At 32.9% G+C, this 17,832-nt stretch overlaps 1 protein-coding gene across 3 annotated transcripts in view; it reads left to right on the plus strand.

The window, feature by feature from the left end:
* Positions 1 to 17,832, plus strand: part of TOGARAM1 (TOG array regulator of axonemal microtubules 1) — a 60,271-nt gene that overhangs the window by 26,737 nt on the left and 15,702 nt on the right. For 2 of the 3 annotated variants that reach the window (XM_032481951.1, XM_032481950.1), the window contains exons 7-12: positions 681 to 781; positions 4,308 to 4,460; positions 10,738 to 10,836; positions 12,061 to 12,233; positions 12,772 to 12,925; positions 16,529 to 16,682. In XM_032481951.1, coding sequence (XP_032337842.1) covers positions 681 to 781; positions 4,308 to 4,460; positions 10,738 to 10,836; positions 12,061 to 12,233; positions 12,772 to 12,925; positions 16,529 to 16,682 — 834 coding nt within the window. The remainder of the gene's footprint in view (positions 1 to 680; positions 782 to 4,307; positions 4,461 to 10,737; positions 10,837 to 12,060; positions 12,234 to 12,771; positions 12,926 to 16,528; positions 16,683 to 17,832) is intronic. The other variant, XM_014557969.2, reaches the window with a different exon arrangement.

Raw genomic sequence — 17,832 nt, forward strand, 5'->3', positions numbered from 1 at the left:
TAATATTGATTTCTCACTAAGCCAATTAACAAATATGCTTACCGAATTACTAAGAATTGTGTTTCTTGGTAAAATCTCTTCTTTATACTATCCATCATTGACTTATTGACATTTTAGCATTTATTGATTTTAAACAGTTCCCTTACATACAGACTTAATATTATTCAGCTTGCTTTCTTTGTAAAACAAGTCCTGTAGGTCTGTGTAAAGTCAGGAAAAAATCCAAAAAGTAGTCCAAGAAGAAAGCAGCATTTGCTAAACTCACTTGTTGATGGTCTCTTATTTATAATACAGTTAAGTCCCATTTTTATATTCTATATGAAGGTAGATTGTATGCTAGATAATTAGAATCATTTGGCTTAGTTTTGGAATGGACTGTCTTTGTATCAGTTTTTTTCCCCTACCTAAAGAAAGATTATACAGCACAATCGGAGTGTCTTCATTTCCTTTGGTGATCCTCTCATGAATAATTAAGACTTGACCATATGTTGAAAAGGTTGGAACTTCAAAAGGTGAATTAGGAGTATCAATAAGAAATATTCTTAGGCATAGTTTTTCATGCTTGTTGCTGCCTTATTATCTAAGTTTAGTGAGCTAATAAAGTATAGAGAATGCTTGAGAAGAATATTGAATAGCTCTAGACCTTAAATATTTATTGAAATCACTTTGTTTCCTTGTAGGTCAGACATATTTCCAACATTTGGATCAAAACCTTGCTCAACAAGACTTTCTTCTGCAAAGAATAAGAACTCTCAGATAGCTGAACAAAGCCCCAGTGCAGGTATTCTATGACTGTTTTATAAATATGTCTTATAGGAAGGATGGTTTTTAAATGATATTAAAAATGGTAAATGCATTTCAGAGTTAGAATTTTTGTAGCTATCAATTAAGGCTAATTATCTTTTTAGCTCCTTAAAGGACCATTTTGGCAAGAATAAATATATTATAGTTTTAAGAAAAAGTACTTACCTGAATAATTGATTCTCCCTTTAAGCCCATAGGTTATCCATGCCTTGCTCCCACAACAAGACATTTTGATTTAGTTGATATTAAATGCAACCTGGCCATCAGAATTTTCATTTGGAAACTCTCTAGTGATTCTAATGTGCAGCATAATTTAGGAACCACTGGGTACCACAAAAGACAGTTTTTAAAAAAATTAATATTTAACTAGTATATCTTATGTTAAGAATTTTGCAGACTAACCTGGAAGTCACTAATTTATAACATCAATTCTCAGAAAATAGATTTAGTTATTAGAAATAAATTAGAAAAATATTTGGATTCTGATCAATTTAGGATGTGAACTACGTGTGTTCTTTATGATTAGTAAAACTATTGAAATATGAATTAATTATAACAAACCGGGATATGATATTTATTTTCACATCATCTCAGTGTAAAAGTCCTGAAACCTTAAGACTACCTTAAATTTCCTCCCTCTAAATATGTCTTGTTTTCACCTCTCTTTAATCCCCACTATCACTCGTACTCACTTTTTACCTAGCCAACTAACATTTCTCTCCGGCTTCAATCTTACTCACTTACAGTCCATTCCCCATAATACAAATCTGACTGTATTGCCCCACCTAAATTTACTCAGGGCATTCTTCTATGGTCTGGCCCCTGCCAATCTCTCCAGCCTCATTTTCACTTCCTGCTTTGTATCTTCTGACCCAGTTAAATCGGACCACCTTCAGTACCAGTTCCTATCTCTTTGCAGTTGGACATACTATTTCTTCTGGCTAAACTCTGCAGTCCAAATCATATCCCATTCAGCTGTGGAAACAACTCAGTTGCTTTCTCTGGGAAGGCTTCCCAGTTCACAAATAAAATTGATTACCTCTTTTGTAATATCATTACATTTTACTCTGATATTTTTATAGTAGTATTGCAATTATTTTACTTTTTTGGACACTCAGAATCTTGAGCCCCAGAGATTATTTACCCCTGATTACCGCCATGTGCCTGTCATAATTATAAATGCCAATGCAACCATGTGTGCCTGTTATTTTGGCTTCCACAAAGCTTACGTGTTTGACTAAGAGATAGTCATTTTACTAGGCACAGGAAGAGTATGTATATGTGCTTTGAAGTCTAAAAGATCCCAGCTGGAATCCCGGTTTGATATTTAATAATCATATTCATGCTCTGTTATTTAATTGCTTTGAAACTCAGTTCCCTCATCTGGTAATATAAACCTTGAGAAGGGAAGTGAAGATCTAAGAATGTAACATGTAAAGCACCTAGTACATAGTGGGCACTTGGTAAGTTATTTGTTCTCCTGAAAGGGGAAGACACAAAGAAATGATACATAGACTTATTCTTTATTTCTTTTTTAAAGCTGATCATCAGAATAAATTATTTATTACTTTATAAATAATTATGTAAGTTTGAAGAGACTTGTCATTGCTAGGTTGTATCTAGTTTATAAAAATGGAACCTTCCCTCGGAAGAATATCCTTGGAATTAGAAAAGAATAGATTTAGAAAATTGAGATTTGAGTTTCCCTCTGACCCTAGTTGTATGACCTTGTGAGCCATTTAAGTTTTAGTGGAGTGATAGGTCTTAAAATAACACATGCTTCAGTATACAATATTCAGTGTTTCCCAAACTTCTCTAGTATTCATTGTTTCTCAGACTTGCCTAATTTTGAGTCATCATAGATGTGAATATAGCATAGAGATTCTGGGGCCTCACCTTATACCTGCTAAATCAGTCTTCAGGGTTAGAAATGTTATATTTTTAACAAGTAACGTAAGTATTTCTAGGATCAAGTTTTAGAAATACTGCTACTGAATTTGCTGTAAGATATTTTTGTTTAAATTTCATATGCTCCCAAAATGTTAAGTTGCTAATGAGTTAGGATTCTATAAATTTGATTTTACATTTTTTGTTTGTGTGTGATAAGGTTTGTTCTGCTTTCAGTAAGCAGATGACTTCTACAAGTTTATTGTTTAATTAGTAAAACATAAAAAATGATAATGTTTAGAATAAAAACTCTCTGAAGATAAAAACAAAAATAATTATGTAAAAAAATAAATCAACTCTGTTTTTACAACAGCATTTCCAATAAAGATTTCCACATAGATTCCACCACTACCTACTCTAGCACATTGTGCTAAATTCCCTGAATGATCTTATAGTAAACTTTTTTCCTATAGCTCTAGATTAGTATCAAAGAAGAATTTAGAAAGATGTCCACGTTACTCCAAGAAGGTCTCTGTCACTACTAATACCAAATTTTAAAAAATCTTTCTTAGTGCCCTTTACTCTGCAGTACTCTCTAGCCCAGCTGTCACCAGCCACCTCCTCTCCTCATTGTCTGTTTTTGTTAAAATATCCTCAAATAAAAACATTATAAAAACATATTTTGTTATCACTTAATGGTTTACATAGCAGCTATACATAAAAGTGAATGATGATTCAAATACATATTGCCTAGGGTTTTCCATTTAGTAGTTTTGTGGTTTTAACAGCTGCAAAGTATTTGTATAGGGTGTTCAGTTCAAACATTCAAATGTAGAACAAAGTTTTTGATATTTATTAAAAGTAGGCCTGCATTAGGATTTGGTTTATTTTAGGTTTAACTAGGAATATAACTTTCAGGTGTTTATGATACACTAATCACTGCTATAAGCCCTTTATATTTTCTTTATTTAATCCTCACAGCGGTTCTGGAAGAGGTACTACTGTTATCCCCATTTTACAAGTAAGGTTAAGTGTCTTGTCCAGTTTCTGTCAGCAGTTTAAGTGGCAGTGCTATGATTTAAAGCCAGGAAGCATAATTCCAAATTCTGAGCTCCTTTACTATGTAGCTTACTACCTTACCAGCCAGACCGGTATAGACTATATGAGAGTGTGAGAGAAGAGAGAAATGGAGAATATAGACATCTCTCAGGATAGTTTAAAAATTCTAGATTTAAAAAAATTTTTGTTTGGCTGTAAAGTGTTAAGTATCATTTAAACATTAAGTGCTTGTCAGTTTTTAGAAATATATACATTTGATTACCTCTTTCAAACATGGAATTTTGTATTTCATTGTAATTTTAAAGCCCGTTTTATAAAATGTTATAGCATAGCTTAAAGTAAGTGTTCTTATCTACTAGTAAATAAAAAGGAATTAAAATTTTTTCAGTAAAATAAAACTTCAAAAAATTACTGTAATGTTATAATTTCTAATCTTCTGTTATTGAAACCTTCTTAAAAGATTAGAAGCCAGGATAGATTTAGAGGGGAGATATATACCTACTTATGGTATTACCTACATCTTTCAAATAAACATTTTTATGTATTTTATTTTATAGGGATTACAACATCCAATGTAAGCATAATTGGTCAACGTATGAACTATGGTTTTGGATGTGGTGATTTTGAAGATGATAGGTCACATGACATTTCACCTAGTGTTTTAAAAATACAAAATAAGGAACACCCAAGACATTATAAGCATACAAAAGGTTAGTAAATTTCACAAGTTCAATTTTAAGATTGAGTGTCTCTAAATTAGAATCCCCCATAACCATGCCAATAAAGAAAAATTAACTGAGATTTCTCAGTTTTGAGATTTTTCTTCTTACCCTCCTTTTGATATGTTGCTGTTTAAATAATTTTGCCAAATAGGAGAACACATAGGTTCACGTATTGGTTTATGACTTTGTATAAAGATCCAAAGCAGGGAAGCTGTTGCCCAAGAGGTTAAAACTAGGGAATCCTTGCTGACCTCTACCCCCGGGATACACACATGCATACACACACACACACTCACACGGTTTTTAACAAGATATTTTACTATTAAAATGGGGTGGAGAAATCATATGAGTAAATGGCTCCCAGAGGCCTACTTAGGTTGTAATCATGGAGTAAAACTGTGGGAAAAAAAAATATAATTTCTTTATGATAGAACCTGGGAAGCTTCTTTGTTATCACTATCCTTTGTTAGCAATTTACATTCTTTTTTTTTTTAACTTAGTAGCAAGCAGCACTTCTGTGACTGCTTTGTCCATTTTTTCAGAGACCCTATTACAGCTGCATTTTAAAATTTTCCGTTAGGGTAAAAAGGAAGTGATTTTAAAGGGTATAAATAAATCTTTGTGGAAGAGATCAGTTGTCCATTGTTTTTACAAAAGAGAATAACATAGTTTTTTCATATTTGCTTATATATTTTACTTTTTATGTAAAAAAGTCAAATACAAAAATACTTTTCTTTCTAAAGGTGATGTAACTTAATTGTTGTTAATTATTTTCAAATGATTGCTGAATATGTTCATTTACTGCTAGTGGCTTTTCTTTTTGGACAGCAGAATCATAAAAATTGTGTCTTTGATCACCAGTTAATTCTACTTCAGAAAATTACTTCACACTCACACTTCCAACTCTAAACTAGATAGGTCAAATAGAATAAACACATTAAACCAAACTTTTCTTCCTTTCCAGACCGGCTCTTTCGTTATCAATTTTTATTAGTAGCGTTACCATTTTCCCAATTACAGCGACTTAAAACTTTAGTGTCATCTTTCCACTTCTCCTTACTCTCCAAGTTCAAGCAATGACCCATCCCACCCATTCTTTTCAGTTTAACTTGGGCCTTCATTATTTCTTCCTTGGATAATTACAGTAGCCTTCTGATAAGATATTTTCATTTATTTTCATTTCTTTTTAATTCAGGCTTCATACTCTTCCAAAATTATCTTTCCAAGGTACAGTCATCATCTCTTCCATGCTCAAAACCTTGGGAGCTTTTCACAGAATAAATTTCCTACTCTGTAGTGTAATTTTTAAGACCCTTAATAATCTTGCCTCAGCTTACCTTTCTTGCATTACCTGTTACTACACCTCTTTTCATGCTCTGTGCTCTAGCATTCATACTATTAGAAGTTTCTTTATGTATAGTCTGCCTAGATGCCCTTTCCTGATCTTAATGTGTCCAGATCATGTTTGTTTTTTGAATACTGGCTAAAATCCATTTCTTTAGAAAGCTTTCCCCATGTTACTGGTCCAGAGTAGAATAAGATACTTTAAAGTTAAGGTACTGTGATCTTTATTATCCCTATTATATTTTATATATAATGCTGTTCATTGCCACATGTTAAATGAATGGAGTGGTGATGAGTCAACCAAAACTAATAGTGTGGCCTTGGGCACAGTCAAGCAAAACTTGTACCCTCAAATAATCAGGTTAAAGTAAATATTGAGTGCTATGCTGAAAAGAATAAAAGGACTTCCACATGAAATATTGGCAATGAGTGGCATATATGAATGGATTCATTTTGCAAGAAACCTCGGACATTTTTAGGATTAGCTCTTAGAACCACCTCTTCTTCCCATTCCTCTCCTCTGCTGGTTGTCCCTTTGAACCTGCCCATTTTCTAGCATAATAACCTAAAGCCCCAATTAATGACTTGCAAAAGTGATTAGGATGGATGGTTGGAGTCTTAGCAAACTAGATTCTTGAGGTAATGTTTTCTTTTCTCTATTTAAATGAATGGGATAGAGGTAACCCCCCCCAAAAAAAAGATTATATGAGGATAGTTTATATGTAAAGAATTTTTTAAGCATATATTTCTTTATTTTTAGAATTGAGATTTAAGCAATATTTCTTTAAATAATTTTTTGCTTAGAAGAAATTGTAGTGTAAAAAGTAAAAAGAACATTTTTAGTTTTTTAAGAACCCTCTATACTGTTTTCCATAGTGGCTGCACCAATTTACATTTCCACCAGCAGTTTATAAGGGTTCCCGTTTCTCTTCATCCTCTCCAACACTTATTATTTGTAGACTTTTGGCTGATAGCCATTCTTACTGGTGTGAGGGGATACCTCATTGTGGGGATACCTCATTGTGGTTTTGATTTGCTTCTCACTAATAATTATGGATGTTAACATCTTTTCACATGCCAGGTGGCCATCTGTATGTCTTCTTTGGACAAATGTCTATTTAGGTCTTCTGCCCATTTTTTCATTGTGTTGTTTTTTGAATATTGAGTTGTATGAATCATTTGTGTATTTGGGGTATTAATCCCTTGTTGGTGGCATCATTTGCAGATATTTTCTCCCATTCTGTAAGTTGTATTTTCATCTTGTTGATAGTTTCCTTTGCTGTGCAAAAGCTTTGAAGTTTAATTAGGTTCTGTTTGTTTATTTTTGCTGTTATTTCTTTTGCCTTGGGAGGCCTATCTAAGAAACTGTTGCTACAATTTATGTCAGAGAATGTTTTGACTATATTCTCTTCTAGGAGTTTCATGGTGTCATGTCCTCTGTTTAGATCTTTAAGCCATTTGGGGTTTATTTTTATATGTAGTGTGAGTGTTCTGATTTCATTGATTTACGTGTAGCTGTCCAGCTTTCCCAACACAACTTGCTGAAGAGACTGAAAACTTCCCAAACCTAAAAAAGGAACATATCCAGGTACAAGAAGCACAGAGGGTCCCAACAAAGATGAACCCAAACAGCCCCACACCAAGACATATCATAATTAAAATGGCAAAAATTAAAAATAAAGAGGGGATTCTGAAGGCAGCAAGAGAAAAATGGAATCAGTTACAAGCCCCCCCCCCCCCCATAAGGCTATCAGCTGATTTCTCTGAAGAAACCTTGCAGGCCAGAATGGAGTGGCATGATATATTCAAAGTCCTATGAAGGAAAAAGCTGCCACCTAAACCTAGCAAGGTTATCACACAAACAGAAACATGGTAGATTTATAGAAACCAGAAAAAAAGGAACTCAAGCGTAATACAAAAGAAAATTATCAGACCACAAAAGGAACAACAAAAAAAGAAATGAACAAAGAAGAACTACAAAGTCAACTTGAAAGCAAGATTTAAAGATGTAAAATGGCAGTAAGTACATACCTGTCAATAATTACTTTAAATGTCAGTGGACTAAATGCTCCAATCAAAAGACATAGAGTAGTAGATTGGATTAAAAAAAAAAAACCTACAATATGCTGCCTACAAGAGACTCGCCTTAGGGTAAAGGTGAGAGGATGAAAACACAGACTGAAAAGTGAGGGGATGGAAAAAGGTATTTCATGCAAATGGAAAGGACAAGAAAGCAGGGGTAGCAATGCACATGTCAGACAAAATAGACTTTAAAACAGTCCATAAAGAAAGACAAAGAAGGATACTATATAATAAAGGGATGAAGATAAGAAGACAGTATTATGCTCATTAACATGTATGCACCCAATATAGAAGCACCTAGATATATAAAACAAATACTAACAGACATGAAGGAAGAAATTGACAAGAATACAGTAGTGGTAGGAGACTTTACCACCCCACTGACATCAGTGGACAGATATTCCAGACAAAGTCGATAAAGCAACAGAGATCCTAAATGACAGAATAGACCAGTTGGACTTAATTGATATACAGGACACTACATCCAAAAAACCCCAGAATATATGTTCTTTTCAAGTGCATATGAAACATTCTGTGCAGTAGACCTCATACTAGGTCACAAAACAAGCCTCGACAAATTTAAAAGGATAGAAATTATTTCAAGCATCTTTTCTGACCACAGTGGTATGAAACTAGAAATCAGCCACAGAAAGAAAAACAGGGAAAAATGATCACTGGGAGACTGAACAACATGCTACTAAAAAGCCAATGAGTCAACAATGAAATCAAAGAGGAAATCAGAAAATACCTCAAGACAAATGACAGTGAAAACACAACCTTACAAAATGCAGTAGAAGCAGTTCTAAGATAGAAGTTTATAGTGGTACAAGCCTTCCTCAGAAAACAAGAAAAATGTAAATTGAACAACCTAACCTACCACCTAAAAGAATTAGAAAAAGAAGAACAAACAAAACTCAAGCAGAAGGAAGGAAATAAAGATCAGAGAGGAAATAAATAAGATCAAAAACAACAATCGAAAAGATCTATAAAACCAAGGTCTGGTATTTTTTAAAGATAAATAAAATCAACAAACCTCTAGTCAGTCTCACCAAGAAGAAAAGAAAGGACCCAAATAAACAAAATAAGGAATGAAAGAGGAAAAATAACAAGTGATACCACAGAAATACAAAAAGTCATGATGAGAATTCTGTGAACAATTATATGCTGACAAATTGGCAACCTAGAAGAAATGGACAACTTTCTAGAAATATACAGCCTGCCAAAATTGAGTCAAGAAGAAATGGATAATTTGAACAGACTGATTGCTAGAAGTGAAATAAAATCTATAACAACAACAAAAACCTCCCTGCAAACAAAAGTTCAGGACCGGAGAACTTCACTAGGGAATGCTACCGTACATACAAAGAAGGACTTTTACCTATCCTTCTCAATCTATTTCAAAGGGTTGAAGAGAAGAGAACACTCCCAGATTCATTCTGTGAGGCCACCATCACCCTGATACCAAAATCAGACAAAGATACTACAAAAAAGAAAATTATAGGTCAATATCTTTGATGACTATCGATACAAAAATCCTCAATATCAAACTGAATCCAACAATACATAAAACAGATCACATATCATGATCAATTTGGATTCATTCCAGGGTAGTAAGGGTGGTTCAACATGTACAAATCAATGTGATACACCACATTAACAAAAGAAAAGACAAAAACCATATGATCATCTCAATAGACACAGAAAAAGCATTTGATAAAATTCAACATCCATTCATGATAAAAACTCTCACTAAAGTTGGGGTAGAAGGGACATATTTCAACATATTAAAGGCCATTTATGTCAAACCACAGCCAACATAATACTCAAAGGTGAAAAGCTGAATGCCTTCCTGCTAAATACAGGAACAATGCAAGGATGCCTACTCTCACCACTTCTATTCAACATAGTGTTGTAAGTCCTAACCAAGGCAGTCAGACAAGAGAAAGAAATAAAAGATATCCAGATTGTAAGGGAAGATGTAAAACTTACTGTTTGTAGATGACATGATGCTCTGTATGGAGAACCCTAAAGACACCACACAAAAACTATTAGAACTAATACATGAGTTCAGTAAAGTGGCAGGATATAAGATTCATGTGCAGAAATCTATTGCATTTCTTTACATTAACAATGAAATATCAGAAAGAGAAAGTTAAAAAAAAAAAAGTCTTGTTTAAAATTGCATCAAAAATAAAATAAAATACCTAAGAGTAAACCTAACCATGGGGTTAAAAGACCTATATGTTGAAGACTATAAAACACTGATAAAGGAAATTAAAGATGATTCAGAGAAATGGAAAGATAGCCCATGCCCTTTGATTGGAAGAATTAATGTTAAAATGGCCATACTACCCAAAGCAAGCTACAGATTTAATGCGATCCCTATCAAAATACCCATGACATTTTTCACAGAACTACAACAAGTAATACTAAAAGTTGTATGGAACTGCAAAAGACCCAGAATTGCCAAAGCAACCTTGAGGTAAAGAACAAAGCTGGAGGCATAACCCTTCCAGACTTCAGACAATACTACATAGCTACAGTAATCAAAACAGCATGATATTGGTTCAGAAACAGAAATGCAGATCAATGGATCAGAATAGAGAGCCCAGAAATAACCTACAGTCAATTAATGTATGACAAAGGAGGCAAGAATATACAATGGACAAACCAGGTATTCTAATTATAAATATTTATTGAATTAGTGAACATAGGGGAACAAATAAATTGTAAATTCTTTGTATGAAATTAATTTTCAGTTTTAAAAGACCATGTTATGATATCCGAAAATAGTATATAAGTAAGTATTTTCATATGTGGGTTTTTCTGTTTGTTTTAGGATTTACAGGATCATCATCAAATTTTCAGCAAATTGCCAGTTTTGACCTGACGTCTACAAATACCTTCTCAGAAGACTCAGTAGTAGTTGTTGGAAAAGGTATTTCAAAGTTATTTAGCTTTTTAATTGTTTATATTCTTCACATATAAGTAAAGCCTATCAGTAAAGTATAGAGAAGAGTGTGATTCAAGTGTTGAATAGAACTTTCTTTTTAAAAAATTGTTAAATTGAAAGAATTAAAAATAAATACTTAACATCACATTTCTATCTTCTAATGAAACTACAGTACACTCATGTCAGGAGTTTTCAGAGAGATATTTTATGTGACAGCTGCAGTTTAGGTACTTCTAAGACATTTTTAGGATAGCTTAGACCATTTTACCATAGTTTAAATTCAAATAGTAGTCCTTATTGATTGACTTAGTAATTGATATAAGTTAATATAATTGTATTATCTTTCATACAAAGTATAGACAAATCTTAACATCTGTTATATATTTTAGAAGTGTTAGAAAACCTTTGAACAACATATTTACACATATCCTTTAAAGCTAGTGTTTTTTCCCCAGCTTTATTGAGATATAATTGATGAATAAAATTGTAAGATATTTAAAGCGTACAACATGGTGATTTGATATCCATGTACTTTGTGAAAGGATTCCCTCATCAAGTTCATTAACGCATCCCAACTAGATTCTTTTTTAATTGAAAAACTAGAATGTGGTTATAGACTTTGAGGGGGTACCTCTTGTTTTTGGTAAACAGAATGAAATGCTTAGAAAGCTTTCCTACCTTCTTTGCTTGATAGCAAAGATCATCAGGTTAATTTAAGGCCCGCTTCAGATTGGCTCCAACCTACTCTTGTAAGCTTGCTTTCTGTTATTCTTCCATATGCCTTGTGCCCAAACCAATTTGTTCACTTTACATACATGCTTTCTACTTGCTCACCTCTGATTATGAGCACCTCTATCGCATAGGATGTCCTTCCCTCCTTCCTTACTTGTCTATCCAAATTCATTGTGTCTTCCAATTCCAGCTGAAATTTTTGCTCCTTCAAACCATCTTAAATACCTTTCTTGTGAACTCAGAACTTAGAATATGCTGTTCTCATTTGATATTACCATGAAATGTCTTGTGATACCTCTTATATTATCATCCTGTTAGGATGTTTTTACATTTTGTGATTATTTAACAAGTTTTCTTTATTGACTATATTATTTACTTCTTGAAGGCAAGAAGCCTTTTCTTAAAAGGCTTTTCTTTGTTGTCCGGAGTAACATCACCTGATTACTTAATGACAATTTGCTGGTTGGTTGCTTTCAGGCGTATTTGGAAGTCCAAATTCAGCACCAGCAACCTGCAGCCAGTCTGCGATATCTTCTGTGGAAAATGGGGATACGTTTTCAGTTAAAAGTATTGAACCACCATCAGGGATTTATGGAAGAGCAGTCCAGCAGAGTATTCCATCATATGTTGATACTGAGAATGAAAAAGATGTAAGGTTATTTGCTAATCACTAGGCTAAATTCAGCCTATGATAAATCATTATTTTATATATATCAGATTTGGAATGGTGAAAATGTTTTGATTAAAATTTTTAAAATCTCAGTGTAATTGAAATTCCTGATTCTTAATCATTTAAATGGTAGATGATTCTTCTTTCCCACCAAATATGTTGTCATTCTGGTGTAAAATATCTAGTGTACTTTATACTCTATATGTACTTTATGTGTGTGTGTGTATATATACACATATATATATATACACACACATTATATATACACATTATATAAACATGTGTATGTTTATATTCAGCAATTTTCTATGGTATACTCAAGGAATAAAAACTGTTATCTTCAGACACAAATTTAGTTGGATATTTGTACTATGTAATTCTCTTTAGATTTAGAATTACTGAAATAAAGACTAAGAAATATATAGTTTCTTTTATATAGTTCACAGTTGTCTGAGTTAAAGATAGTTATATTAAATGTCAGACTCAATAATTTCAGGTATTTCAACTTCTTCATGCAGATTAAAGTTTCTATTTCAAAATCTACTTATGACAAGATGAGACAAAAGAGAAAAGAGGAAAAAGAACTTTTTGACATTAAAGATTATGAAAAGAAGGAACAGAATCCTTGGGAACGAATGAAACATGCAGGAACTGAGAAAGTGGCATCTGAAAGTAAGTAGAATTTAACATTTAATGTGTTTTGTTTTTAACTAGTAATATTCTAAAATTAGTGTGCTGTGATTTAACTGAGGGTGACACATGGCTAACAGTGGAAGATGTTAAACTATAGCACAGAAATTTGCAAGACTCAGTAGCTTCTAACTTATAATAAATATTATTTTTCATAAAAAGGAAGTTGATTGATTGTTTTTCTCCCTTCTAGATGTAAATATTTGGGGGGGTGAGGTTTGAATATCAAAAAATGAGAGTCCTCCTTTAGAAAACATTCAGCCCTACGTTGAAAGGAGGGGCTAGTTTAAAAAGGTCACCATCTTTAGTGTTTTCAGATTCATATAAGTTACTTGTTTAAATATAAGGAGTAATATCACAAATGCTTATTTAAGCTGAACAGACCACATGTGGTTCGGTGCATTTGTGATAGAAAGAACACTAAACCAGTAGAAGTCAGTAGACCAACCTGGCTTCTTCAGTATTAGTCCTGCCTTTTAACTAACTTTGCTACCTGAAAACAGGCTTCTTCTTTTCTGGCTGTATAAATACATAAATTGAAAGGTCGAGTTATGTCAAAAGTCTCCTTGCTCCCTGCAAATATTCCTGTTTTGCTGAGGAGTGGTGTCTCATTTTATAGCTAAGATAACTGAGATTTTGAAGCTGATTTATTATTCATGATTTAAAAATCATTGCATTTATCATTTACTCAGACTATCATTGAGTACTTAATAGGTTCTATACCTATTAAGGTATAGAGTAAGCTCCATGTTTCCTGTGCTGTTTTTTAAAAATATTGAATAGGTACTAGATATAGTAGCAATTAGGAAAAATTGGAGGTTGAAAGGAAAAATTGTGTGAACTATAGTAAATATTAAAAATTACTGCTTATTGAAGATAGTTTTCTCTCAGTGGTGAGAACTCAAGAGTAAGGAAGGAAATTATTTCATTTCTGTTTTTATCCCTTTTTGTTGTTTGAACTCTTTGAAAATACCTTGTTCACCCACTACTTGTAATTTTCAAAACAAAGATTGAAAAATTGAAAAAAATACTGTTTATTACTTTTGTTTATTAATTATTTCTAAGGAATAAACTATGTGAACTTAACACCCCTTCTAAATTTATGTTGGATCTAAAGTCTAGGTGTTAACAAAAACCCCAAGCATATAGAAAAAACTAAATACATAATCTTGGACAACATACTTAGCCTCTCCCAAAGATAAATATAAATAGAGTTGAACTAGATGAATGTTTACAGTTTTTCCTAGCTTGCATTTTTTTTTTTTTTTGTAATGCAAGAAGTATAGAAAACTCTAAAAATTCTGTATCCTCAAAATTAATAGTTGGTGAGCATGCCTGATGAAGAGTGTTGGCCTGTAAAATTACTGGTTAAACATGGCCCTAAGTACTAGTTGAATCTAGGCATTTGTGACGTTTAAGCCTATTTTTAGCATTCTTAAATAATTTTACTATTTATTGGTGTCATAAAATCTAGGGGAAGAAAAATCCACAAAACTTCTTACCTAAGCCAGGAGTTGACAGTAGGAATAGAACTACAAATAGTAGCAAATAATACAAATAGTAACAAAGCATAAATTGTTGCATATTCGTTCTTGCTAAGAGGTATAAACTAATTTTGTGATTTTTGCCTATAATGTATGCATTACGGATTTTATTTCCAAAAAGTGTAAGGAGAGTGCCTCCATGAAGACACCCTTGTATTATTTGAACAGAAGAATATGCTTACAAGATAAATACAAAAAGTGAGAGTAAGCTTTGAGAAACTATTTTAACAATTTGAAATTGCCACAACACTTTTATTGTATTTTATAAAAGTATCAGTCTACAAATTAAAAAAAAAAAACTTAGTTTGAGCAGCACTGCTTTAGATCTATATTCTGTACACCTCCTTTTCCAGAGTAATATTTGTTTTGTTTTGTTTCACATTTTTCTGATGAAAACCGTAGAAATACTGGTATAATTCCAGGTTGATAATTTGGTGCTTATCTGCATCTCTTCCTAATGAATTATTCTTTCATGAGAATGAGGATGGAGTAGATATAGAGAGGCACTCCTTAAAACTTTAGCATCAGTTTTTTCACCTGCAATGTAGGAATAATAATAACCATCATATAGGGTTGTTGAACAAATCAACCGAGATAATGTAAATGAAGCAGTAGCACAATGCTAGGCCAGAGCTCAATAATGATGGTTAATAGTGCTATTTGGTATTTGTTATTCTTTCTGGGTTATGAAATTCCAAAGTTGGAAGTTTTTTTTTAAATGCATATCGGTTTTATATATGAAACCTAATGAAGGTGCACCTGAATCATCCAAAAAAATTAATGATGTCTAATTATTATATTCATTATTGTGACATAATTTCCTTTTATAAGTTTTATTCTAACAAAAAACTGGTACTAATTTATCACTACAGTAATCCAGAATACCATATTCATCTTTTTGCATGTGTCTTCTTATCAGGTATGTGATAAATTTCTTGAAAGCAGAGATTCTGTCTTAGACCTCTTTATATAAAATTGAGGGTGATGGTGGACCTAAATATGAATCCTGCTTTTGCCACTCATTAGCACTGAGACCTTGAATACATTTCTTAGCCTCTGTAGAACTCAGTTATTTTCTCAGCTGCAGAGTAGAGATAATGAACATATCTGTCAGCTTTGTAGAAAGAATTAAATGTAATAACATTTGTAAAGCATTTATCATAGTATCTTGACAGAGTATTTAATAAATGTTAATTAATATCATTAAGACCTTGTTGCCTTTGGGTTTTAATTGCATCAGAGTAATTGGTATACAGCATCAAGTGAAATTTCTTATATTTGTGTATCTCTTGTGTTTCATGTAACATTTTCTTACAAGTAGCATGGTTGATAAGCACTAGAAAAGGATTATAATAAAAGTATTTAACATTGCCTTTTAAAAAATATCTCTTAACATGAAAAAATAACTAATCTTTACTTATTTACAAAAGCCATTTCACACTGATCTTTTCCTAACACCTTCACTGCATGTGTCTTACATTGTGTAGTGCCCTAGAGGCATTACCCTGAGCACTCAATGATAATTCGTTTCCCTCATATCTAGGGTAGTGCCTTACATCTGGAAAATGGTTAGTAAATGTTTGATTATGGAAGAAACATTGATCATGTTGCTATATATGGTCTTAGGATTTGTAATTACCATTAATTCTATACCAATAGAAAAAATTGGTAATTTACCTACAGATGTCAAGAAGCTTCATTTTCAGTTATCAGTTGTAAGATAGGTATCTATCTACATGCTTTTACAAAATGGGATCATACACTTCTTATTGACTTCTAGCTCTTAAAGATGGACTTTTTATATGCCTTATGACTAAAAAACCACTTATATATTTACATTAAATGTAATTTAATAATTTTGTATGTAAAAATAAAGTTTTAAAAATAGCTTTGGTATCCAGGTATTACAGTATTGTTGGAGACTAAACTAATAGTTAACTAGTTTCTGTAAGAAATATTCACAGAATCTGTGGTCAAACTATTTGTATCTCTTTGTATCAGAGCTGTTTGATGCTTTATTTAGTATGTTTCTTTGTTTTAGATGAAGCATCTCCTGGAGCCATTCCACAGTATAAAGAAAGGATGCCTTCTGTCACTCATAGTCCAGAAATAATGGATTCATCAGAACTACGGCCATTTTCCAAACCAGAAGTGGCTCTGACAGAAGCTCTGAGGCTTTTAGCTGATGAGGATTGGTGAGTTTGCCATCTTTAATGTAAAACGAAGCTGAGTTCCAGAAGTTTTCTGTAAATTTTTTACTAGACACCTTGAAACATTTCCTATTAAAATAGTCTTAGAAATGATTATTTTAGTGTTTAGGCAGTTTGAGGTTTTTTCAGCTTATTAAAGTAGCTGAATTCTGATCCTTATAGTACTATATTACCAGCTTCATTATAACTTATATACCATGAGGACATAGTTTAGCTTTATTATGGGTTATGCAAGCCTTTTGGTATTAGATATAAATCTCACCATTTCTCCAAGCATTTCTCCGTGAAGTATTTCCTATAACAATCCTGAAAATACATACCTGTTCCTACCTCAGCTGAGCAGCCACCCCGCCAGCCCAGCCAGTTACTTAAGGGAAACAGAAAGACAGTGGCATTCCACTTGGAGCATCTACTGGTTGCTTTTCTTTGTGCCATTTCCTCCCCTCTTCCTTCAGTCTCTCTCTCATCCCAATCCTACACCTCATCATCAGTTTTGCTTTTTTACTAGTTCATTTTATCAACATAAAAATGTGCCATAGTATTTTCTATTTTTAAAAAACCTTCCTAAACCACACATCTTTTTCACATTTCTTTTCTCCCCCACACCCCCTTTTAGCAAAAGTTATCAAAAAGGCTAATTCATTGTGTCTACTTTTTGACCTCATACTCTTTTCACCCTTCTTTAATTGGCTTTCAACCCTCCCCACCATGACCACCACATCACTAAAACTGCAAAAGTGACCATTTTGCTACACTAGTCCTCATTGTACTTAGCCTCTCAGCATCACTTGACACAGTTGACACTCCTTTCTTGATACACTTTTTTTCATTTCACCCTAGAAAAATTAGAAACTCTTGGTTCTTTTCCTGCTTCAGTACTTTCTGGTTCCTTCTCCTCTGTTTTATTTCAAAATTGAACAGTATTCCAGAATTTGATCTACTGGCGTTCCCTGTCTACATTCATTCCATTGATCTGGACTGCCAATCTTTTCCTTTAAAGAGCCAGGTAGTAAATATTTTAGGGTTTTTAGGCCACATGTCTCTGTTGCTGCTACTCAGCTTGCTGTTGTAGTGCAAAAGTATCCTTAGACAGTATGAAAACAAATGGGCATGGCTGTGTTTCAATAAACTTTAC

This window comes from Camelus ferus, chromosome 6, assembly GCF_009834535.1.
Source record: "Camelus ferus isolate YT-003-E chromosome 6, BCGSAC_Cfer_1.0, whole genome shotgun sequence".
Lineage (NCBI taxonomy): Eukaryota > Metazoa > Chordata > Mammalia > Artiodactyla > Camelidae > Camelus > Camelus ferus.